The 10,332-nt window shown below is 41.0% G+C and overlaps 1 protein-coding gene across 1 annotated transcript; it reads right to left on the reverse strand.

The window, feature by feature from the left end:
- Window positions 1-418: 418 nt before the first annotated feature.
- Window positions 419-1,529, reverse strand: LOC103710707 (probable aquaporin TIP1-2). The gene is made up of 3 exons (XM_008796583.4): window positions 1,297-1,529; window positions 950-1,200; window positions 419-866 (listed from the first exon to the last, which is right to left on the reverse strand). The coding sequence occupies exons 1-3, from the start codon at window positions 1,427-1,429 to the stop codon at window positions 492-494; spliced, it is 759 nt and encodes a 252-aa protein (XP_008794805.1). The 5' UTR covers window positions 1,430-1,529; the 3' UTR covers window positions 419-491.
- Window positions 1,530-10,332: the final 8,803 nt, after the last annotated feature.

Genomic DNA, 10,332 nt, shown 5'->3' on the forward strand with positions numbered 1-10,332 from the left:
AAAATAATATATATATTTGATGAGATTCTAGATTGTGATAAATAGTAAAAAAATGGAAAAGCAAGACGATAGCAACTGAAGGTGGTGGGAGAAAAAGAGATCCCGAAAATGGCGATGAACCGTGGTAATCATCAGATAAGAGAAAACCTCATTGATTACATGCAAATATAAAACCATTCAACACCGAAAACATATGATTTAGTTGAAATTGCCCAAATACAATGTTACCAAGATATTGATACATTGAATACCATCTTACCTCATCTAATCAGAGCAATAAAGATAAAGAGCATCAACCCCCCCGCGCCCCCCCCCCCCCCCCCCCCCCACACACACACACCAAAAAGAAGAAGAAGAAGAAGAAGAAAAGGAGCATTATACTTGGAACAACAATTACCAATTCCCCTATTATTTTTTCCCTCCACAGCACGAGCCTTGGATAAATTGACTGAACACAGACATAGAGAGATGGATATGGGCTTCTTATCCCCTCAGTAATCTGTGGTGGGAAGCTGCTCATGGGTGCCCTGGCCAATGAAGAACACATCATACACCACAGCAGCCACTGCTGCACCAATCAAAGGTCCCAACCAGTACACCCAGTGGCTGTCCCAAGTCCAGCTCACCACCGCAGGGCCGAAGGAGACTGCAGGGTTCATGGATGCCCCATCAAACGCCCCACCAGCCAATATGTTTGCGCCCACGATGAAGCCGATAGCTATGGGCGCGATCACTCCAAGGTTGCCCTTCTTTGGATCCAGAGCCGTAGCATAGACCGTGTACACCAAGCCGAAGGTCATGACGATCTCAAACACCAGAGCATTCCACACGCTCACATCTGTGGACAATGAGAAGGCTGATGTTTTCTGCACGGCAACACAGTTTTGATCTTAGATTCAATCGCTGAGCTCGTCGATCCGATCTTCATGAGAAATAATCTTTTGCTTACCAGTCCTCCAGTGGCGAACTTGAGAAGCAAGCAGGCAACGACTGATCCGAGCAACTGCGCTATCCAGTAGAGGATGCCTCTCAGCAGGGTGATGTTGCCACCAATGAAGGCACCGAATGTGACGGCCGGGTTCACATGACCTCCAGAAATGTTGGCCCCAACGGACACTGCCACGAACAGCGCAAAGGCGTGCGCCAAGGCTGCTGCAACGAGACCCGCAGGCGTCGTTGAGCCATCGTTCGTGAGCTTATCTGCCAAGAAGAGGATAAAGCGTTAAGACTTTTTTTATCACCATGAACTTAATTTGTATTTAAGTTTCTGAGAAGGTGAGAGCTTTGTCAACTTACTGAAGGCCATCCCCGAGCCTTCGCCGGCGAAGACGAAGATGAGCACTGAGATGAACTCGGCGAGAGCGGCTTTGAGAGCATCAGGTTGGCTCGCCTCTCCTGGTGATCCAATTGCAATCCTACTGATCGGCATTATTTTTTCTATATAATTTTGGCTAGAGTAATAGTTTCTCTGGAATTTAGGAACACTTCTTCCTCTCTGCAGCTACTCTTGTTCTTTGCTTGATCCCTGGTATGAGTCCTCGTAGTTATATAGGAACGCGGATAACGGCTGGGGAACCGGGAAAGGCCGGTCTACCGGTTGCGGCTTCTGCTGGGTGGTCGTGGTTAGGGGAGGTCCTTTTCAGCCGTCCATCCGTCGGCAACTTATATATCACGTGGTCGGCCCTCCTCCTCGTTCTGCGTCTGCCACGTGTACGTAATGATTGGTTGCGGAGCTCGGATCGGCGCCATGCGCCATATCGGCCGATCGGATCGCCGACCGCTGACGTGGCGGTTTCCTTGCCGTTCATCCTCAGCCCCTACTTTGGCAAGATGCGGATTATTCGTCCGGTCGTTCGCGACTTACAGCCGCCAAATTTTCGTGGGACCCACAAATCGGACCGTCCACCTGTTCCCCGCTTTTTCTTGCGTACGTAAAACGCGCCGGCTTGGTCTAATCGAACGGCCAGGATTCCGATTTAAGCAGTGAGGCTCCACTGATCAGTCTCTTAGCAGCATTCCACAAGATTTTTCCCTTTTTATTTTATTATTATTATTATTATTATTATTATTCTGTTCTGTATGGTTGCATTACAAGAAAAACCTTAGGATGAGATGAGATGGACGATAATCCAAAACGAACCGTATGATGAATGAGGCCTATACAAATGAAAATTTTGATTGGTGTGGTGCGCTGCTGATGTGGTGTGCGTGATATAGGGTGTAATTTCTCTTAAAACTCTCAAGTACTTGGTGATTGCTTAAATGCATGACTTATATTTTAGTGTGTAAATGAATGGCTGATGCAGCACAGGAGGATAGGACCACAGCTATGTTATCTCTATCCACAGTTCATGGACATCGTATAGTCTTGTCTTCATCTGGCAGTCTCTTAAGTCTTTGCTATTTGCAATCAAAAATTTTGTGCTGTCATGAGCAAGTGAATCTTGATCTGGGATGAGCATAAGTCCAAAATGTGAATGCCAATATTTATCACCGACCATTACCAAGTTGTTTTCAAGTGCTCTAACCTTTGTGCAGCTTCTGCTTTCTTATATTCTTTGACTTTTCTGTCGTCTGTTCGATGGGTGTATGTGCGGTGCCGAGGCTCGTGTTGCATCGCTTCGCCCAAGCCTACTGCGCCCAAAAAGAGCAAGTGCGCATGCCACTAGTATTGGATTAGCCAAAGTATGAGTTTAAATGCTTTGAAATTCAAAGACTTCCGGTGCTATTACACCAACTGTTTGAAAGAAGAAATGATAGAGTATAGCAGGGACTACGATCAGAATAATATTGCTGCTCCCATTGGTAAATTAGAGTTCTACTGGAAGTAATTTAATGATAGAAGGTAAAGATACAAATTAACTGATTTTATTGATAGGTGAAAAGGCTTTTTTGTTCAAATTATGTCCACTAATTGTTTCTAAAAGACAAACAATATGGTAGCTATCAAATTTGGTACCGTTTGTCAGATCGGAAATCATGCTAGATCAGCCTCGACTCATCACTAGCCTTCACTCGGCCTGTCTCATAATTCATATTGGTCATCTTTGTGGACTCGGCCAATAAGCCGATCCTCATTTAGAAGTACCTTCGAGATGATCTAGTCGGCTTTTTTGAATCCCTTTTCAAATCATATTTCATAGTCGCTGCATATACGATGATCCTTGGATGCTACGATAATAATAATATAAGAAACCATCCTCACTTCTAGAGCTTCAATAATTCAAAACAACTTAGGTACATGACATAGGTTGGAAGGGTAGGTGCTTTGGTTAGATCACAAGATTTTGACCAATCTAACATTCCACTTATTGCAAACCATCCGGTCCACAAGTTTTTCATTTACATCGCATAATTCTGATTAGCATAAGGTCGCATGTATTGCCAATATTTGTACTATATAATGATTAATGTTCGTTTTTCTATTTAAATTCACCATCTTTCAAAAGAATGCCTTTTTTTATCACATTCCATGATCTCTGTGAAGTTCAATGGATTTTATCTATCTTTATTTTTCTTACAAAAATTTGTCAAGTCGGCGCAAATTTAATTTCATATATCCTCGTAATCTGCATAAGTGTGAGTGAGCTACTCTCTTTAATAGTATTTTTTCCTTCTGAAATACTCTTGCAGAATTACATTAGCTTTGATTTATGATATGAACCATGCATTTAACTACATAAAGATTAAAATTCTATTGTGATCCTCGGTTTTGCCTTTGTCTGATGGAAGGATGCCTTCTTGATTGTTCGTTTGCATATGCCACTGACATCAGCAACCATACAAATAGGGCACAAGTGACTGCTTGGGGTGTTTATAATGCTGATTGCCCATGGGTGGGTCAGTTTCAGTTAAGTTAGAATTTATGTCAAGGGCATTGAATCTTTGAATTAGGTTTTATTTGGGTTCAGGATACTAACTAGTATGGTTAGCAAAGTCTTTGGATGCCGGTACCAACGACCTATGTCCGAGTCCTGCCCTCACCTCGATTTCGATCAATCTTTGGTCTGATTGGGTGTGATTTTCTGCATCACCCATCCCTATTCTACACTTTTGCTGTGCCTACATTTTGATGATTTTAACCATGCTTAGAACATGCTTGAGCTATGTGGACAACAACTCATCCTCGCATGGAGTCTGTCCTCCCATGCAGCCATTTCCACTGGTAGCCTAAGTAAATGTGCATGCATGCCTGGTCGTGTCATGCAAATGTTTTGGGAGTTCTAAGATATCAGTAGGTAATTTTGATCGAAATAACCAAGACATGGAAAAACTTGCAACAATTTGGTTTCGGAGTCATTTCCGATGAAAACTAAAGCCATTTATTCTATTCCTACGAGTTCTTGGTTTTCGATTTGCTCATGTAGTAGTTTATCTTGGCTATCATCAAGTTCATCAAGTTTTTGAATTAGATAAGAACAGAATACCTCTCGGCTTTTCTAGGGTTATAACCATTAATGGATCGAAACAGAACACCAATCGACTTTTCTACGATTGTAATCACATGATCGGAATGTTCCTCTCTCTTAGGAATGTGATCCCTCTATAGCTGTAATTAGGTAATCTTGTGTACTCTATATATACTGATTATTGGAAATAATAATGGAGTGCAGTCTAGCCATTAATTCCCAACGTCAGTCATGATTGATAAATTTTCTTGGTAATCTTTCCTCTGGTCTTGACTGCTATAATCTTCATGCATGATGTCCATGAGATACTAAGTAATGCATCTCATTTCCCTCTTGAATCTAAGATGATAGATAGGGAATATGCGAGCGAAGTTCGGGCTGGTTCATGTGCTGTCTGACTTAGTAAGCCCAAGTTAATAATGGGCTGGGCCAAACATCTGACCCTGACAAAAGGTCCTCAAGTTCTCTCTATAACATGGGGGAATCTGCTCATGCTGGAGACATCATGAGATGGTTTGCTTGAGATTGACATCTTAAACATATGGACCAGACAGTGAAAACTTGGCTACATTTCACTTATTCTCGCATAATTCTGTATTATTAGGCTACAACATAACAAGATCTACCAAAAAAATCCAAGTTGATAGGGACAACTATTGACCTAACGAATCTGACTATCTGACATGACCTTGCTCCTGCACTAATGCATCCAACCATGAACATGGTTCGCAAGCTGGATGCTCGACCATGAATCCATCCACTATTAGAGGAGATAGTAGCTACTTTTCCTGAGAATGGTGGACCATGGTTTCACAGTATGTAAAAATTCTGAGGCAGGAACCAGGTCTTTTCTGAGGGTACGCATTTCTCCAAGCACAGTCGTATCGTATCCCGAGCCGGTTGCCGACTGTGGGAGCCAACAGCCATTGTCGTGGTGCTCCCACCGAATTAATTTTTTTTCTTGGCGTACCAACTGGATCCTGCCATGGACTTTGGACTGAGCCCACATTTGCTGACTTAGTATGAAACTGCCATTGACGTGAGAAGCTAAATTTGGAGGCTGGGGAGAGAACAAGTTGGAAATGTGCAATAATTCCACATGGAATGCTGGAAGCTTTGCGTCAACTCAAGGAGGTGGAGATATTTGCATGGCCCATGCTCGACCAGGTCGGTCCAGAATTTTAGACTCAGGATCCGTGCCTTCAACAAGTTGTCTTTTCGTCTGTTGTTGATGGAGCAAATCAGACTTTTAGGCATACTTTTTTGTCAGCTATAGTTGATTTGAGGATCATTTCAAATTTATCATACAATACCTGACCGGAAATATATATAATCTGGTCTTTAGTAATTAAAGCTGGCTTGAATCTAATTAGTTGGGTCGGCTCTGGGTCTCCATGTCCTCTTTGTGCTCAACCGACACTGCAAAAAGAATTAAGACTTTGGAAGTCTTTGTAACGGTTGGAATGGTGCATGGAAGTCTAGCTTGCTCGGCAAAAGGAGGAGGTCTCAGCAATGAAATCCAGAGACCAAGTAAATGAGTAGTAAATAATGCCGGCTTCCGAGTTCTAGGAATGGCAGTTGATGGAGCCAGGGATAATTATTTGGATTAACCAAACGTGAGGTTGACGTTCTACTGGTTAGAACGTATAGAATTAATATACTCTGCAATTACTCCGAGGTGAGTAATGGCATGTGCATGCGAGGTCAATTTCTATGAATTGAAGCGTGCAAGCTACGGATTTTGTCATGCTGGCCAATAGGCCCTTGATAGCTGAAGGAAATCTAGACAAACCATGTGGGAGGAGGATGAGAAGGCTAGAGATCTAGAGCCAAATCTTTGAAGCAAAAGTCACAAGTAGGACGGTCCAATGTGGATTCTCTCTCCAACAGCGACCTGTCTATAGGTTTGGCCTCACCATGGAAGCGTCCCTCGTAGAGTAACCTCGTGTACATGGAACATCCTGCAGCTTTGAAGCCACTAGTTGATCTTCTCCAACAACCACTCGAATCAGCTAGCTTATACGTCAAGTAGTGTCCAAAGGGGGACCAAAAAAAGGAAGAAGAATCCCTATCCAAGAACAAACGTAACTTCAGCTTGTTACTGTGCTCATGAAGGGTCAATTATTGCTTACGGTGCATATGGCTAACTATAATCTGGCATTTCTTTCTTTTTCTCATGTAGTAAGCACCTTTCGAGAGATTTCTCGTGTAGAACTTCTTCCATGCATGTTTTAAAGATTCAGCAATGTGCTTGTCTTTGAGAGTAGTTTGTGAAGGTAGCTGGCATCATGCAATGCGCATGGTACTAAATGAGTTATCCTATGTTTGAAAGATTTAGTTATGTATTAGATAAGGCTACCTGTCTGTTGTCACCTTATTCGTTTATTTTATGTGCGGATGCTCTTTCGAGAATGTTGAAAGATACTTCAGAGGCAAATTCTCTGTTAATTTACCAGTCAAGGCATTCGAGGACAACTATTTCTTTTCTTTTCTTTGCTGATAATTGCATATTTTTCGCTTGAGCTTCTGTGTCTAATGCATTGGTCTTAGTCTCTATTATTGATAATTATTGTAGAGTTTCGGGATAGATGGTGAATGTTGAAAAATCGGTGATAAAGTTTAGTCCGAAGGTCGGTACTCTTATAAGACAACGTATTAAGAATCATCTGCATGTTCAAGAATCAGATGGGGCATGGATATATCTAGGAATCCATATTTCTGGTAAAAAACCGACTTTTTCAAGAATTTCTACTTCTGCAGATTGCAATAGTTTGATTCATCACTTTTTGGATAGATTAGAGAGTTAGAAGTGGAAAGCTCTTTCTATGATGCTGAGGGTTATACTCATGAAATCAATTCTATTTGCTTTACCTATTTAATTGTTGGCTAACACAATTATTTCTAAGGGAGTACCATTAAAGTTGGAAGGTATTATTAAGCATTTTCTATGGGTTCAACGGAGAATTCTAAAAGGGTGCATCTAATCTCATGGGACTATGTGTGTCGGGCTATTCGGGATAGTGGTTTAAGTATTCCCTCGTTGATAGCTAGGAATGAGGAACTTCTAGCCAAACATGCTGCAAGATTTCTGTTGATGAGTGATGGCTTTTAGAGTTTATTTATGAGGGCAAAATATGGGCCCTGGTCTTTTATGTCTTATCCAATTTGCTCCTCGAGCGCCTCTCCAATTGGCAAGAAAATTTGCTCTTTTACTTCAATTATTTAGTCTAATATTAGAAGGCATATTAGTAATGGTAGATCCATTGATGTGCTCCATGATCCATGGCTCTTATCTACTCTGTTGGCTTGGTGGCTATTCTAGTTGGTACTTCTACGTTACAAGGACTTATGGTGAAGGATTTCATGATGTCTGAAGAAAGGAGATAGAATCGGTTACTTACCACTCAGATGTTTTTGAAGAACTCGCGGATAAAATTTTATCTATTCCAATCTCAGCTGGCGACTATAGTGATAGGTTGGGATGGGGTCCATCTGTTATCAACTTTTTTAACCTAAACGTCGACCTAATTGTAACATTGCTTGGACGTGGATGATACGAATGATGTGTTCTTTACATTCTATCAAGGTATTTCATGTCTACAGAGAAGCTAATAGTGCAGTTAGTATTAGGTGGTATCTTATGTAGCTGAGCTTACCGGATCTATATTATGGGACTCTACTATATATCTTCCTTGTCCATTGGTTAATATTCTGTATGCTAATTCTTATGGATGTATTTACACTTATATGATTTAATTTATCCATTTTACCACCAAAAAAAACCTAATAATGTACATGATGTTCCTCGCAAGTACTTGTGAAAGCAGCAAATACTACGCAATAATGCAGGTAACATGGATCACTTGGACGAGGGAGCAAATCCAATGCCCCTCCCTAACATTATGCAGCACAACTGGAATCAGAGAGGTTGTTGAATGATTCACATGACATGCATTGCAGGTATTAGAAGATGCATGCACTCGAGAACTAAGTTGTGTATGCCAGCAAAACGTCTATCCTACGAAATGATGCTCTTCTAACCAATCAAAAATTTCTCAAGAGGGACATCACCTTGTCTGCTAGGCTTAGATATGGGCACGTCCGTCAACTTTGGTACTTGCTGTAGCAAAATCAAGATGGATAAAAGTATAAGTACGGGTATAAATTTTCCAAAATAGCGAGGGCTGGCCGGTGTCAATGTTCTTCAGCTTTTTACAAGCTTCAAAAACTTTGATGATTAATAAGGTAACAGCAATGCAACATGAACCAAAGTTTATATTGCAATCAAATCCAACACAAGATACATTCAATGATGTTGCTTTCAACATGTGACTTGAGGAGTTACCCAAATGGCAGATTAATTAGATAATAATGACAAATTAGTGAATAATTTGTGTATACTTATGTATGGCTCTCTGCCATGACTAGGGTTTTGCCAGCATAATATACAAGCGAGCCCTGATTAGGGTTGATTAATTGTATCCCCTTTCTTACCTATTTACATAGCCTTATGGCACTTTCACTCTTCCTAGGGAAAAAGGTCAACCGGATCATCATTCTCAGCTTATTATTAGGAAACGATGTTTTAGATCCGTAGGTAGGTAAGAATAATTACATAATATGTAATCATGTTACTCTATGTTGCTCCTTGAACCATGCCTCGATCGTATTGCATGCAGTACTATTCTTTGGCTTAACAAAAATTTTGGTAATAAAAATATTTGACAGCGCAAGCTCTGATATTTATGTTAGATAATTACTCAAATTCTAGTTTATCAATTAACAAGTCCTTTGCCATTAGCTTCCCATCATGCAAATCATAGCAGAAGCTTCTTTCTCTCAGCTTACTAGAGATGAATAGTCCGCCAATTGCACGCATGACTTCTGAATCTATGCGAGAAATTATTGATTGGATCAGATCTACCAGTTTAGCGGCGGACCCGTTCATCCATGACATTTTACAAAGTAGTATAGAAATGTTGGTTCATGATTAAATCGACCCACCAGCTCAGGGGTGGACCAGGTCTAACTATAAATTGCTCATTTTATACGACCCAAGGCATTTTTGAGGAAAAAAAATAAATAACCACAATTAGGTGGCGTGCTTGTCTAATCCACCAAATTTTTGTTTCTAACTTCCAATCTAGTAATGAGATTAGGTCAATAACTTAATATATAATGAGGAGGCTAATACATAATTTTTGTTTATACGGCGGGGAGGTGCGGAGGCACGTTCGGCCTACTACGTTCCTAAAGCCTAGGCCCGTGCATGTGCCTCCTGGCGCGGGGCGTGTGACACGTGTAGCCGGTTCTGTCCGATAGCGCACCGCACGTGTGAGACGAGGGGCTTACCTCGGACACGTGGTCCAATGGAGGGGAGGGATACACATGGGGTGTCCCTAATACCCATGTGCTCGCCCGCACAAAGGACAAAACGCGCGGAACGCCGCGGGGCCCACCTCATGATTAAGACGTTTTTCTTCGGACCATTCTGCCCTCCTGGAACCTGAAACGCACCCGAATGAGAACTCCGAAAACGGACCCAAGTAGAGTCCTCGCGCCCTATTCGCTTTTTTTTTTTTTTTTTGTGTGATATAACCCCAGTACCAAAATATGATGAAGAATACCATAAGCCACAAAGACAAAATATTATGTACATAAAAATTATAATTAAACTATTAATTATAAAATTATATCATGATACTTTAAATGTAATACTATTTTGGAATAGAATGCTCAAAAATAAGAATAGCAAAAATTAGTTGTAACCTGGATCCTGATAATAGGGGTCATACATATTAATTTTAGAGATAAAATATGTTTAAAGAAATATTCTATCGCCTTTTATATTCTTTTTGTAGGGATGTTTAATATTCAAGACATTAATCATTGTGTGCTATCAAACTATTGCACCAAATATTAT

This window comes from Phoenix dactylifera, chromosome 3 (assembly GCF_009389715.1).
Source record: "Phoenix dactylifera cultivar Barhee BC4 chromosome 3, palm_55x_up_171113_PBpolish2nd_filt_p, whole genome shotgun sequence".
Classification (NCBI taxonomy): domain Eukaryota; kingdom Viridiplantae; phylum Streptophyta; class Magnoliopsida; order Arecales; family Arecaceae; genus Phoenix; species Phoenix dactylifera.

What these genes read in the sequence shown, in the direction of transcription:
- LOC103710707 (XM_008796583.4), bottom strand. Translation starts at nt 1,429, where the DNA reads ATGCCGATCAGTAGGATTGCAATTGGATCACCAGGAGAGGCGAGCCAA. An exon ending in AGGCTCGGGGATGGCCTTCA is followed by an intron (nt 1,201 to 1,296) that starts GTAAGTTGACAA and finishes TCTTCTTGGCAG; the next exon opens with ATAAGCTCACGAACGATGGC. An exon ending in AGTTCGCCACTGGAGGACTG is followed by an intron (nt 867 to 949) that starts GTAAGCAAAAGA and finishes GTTGCCGTGCAG; the next exon opens with AAAACATCAGCCTTCTCATT.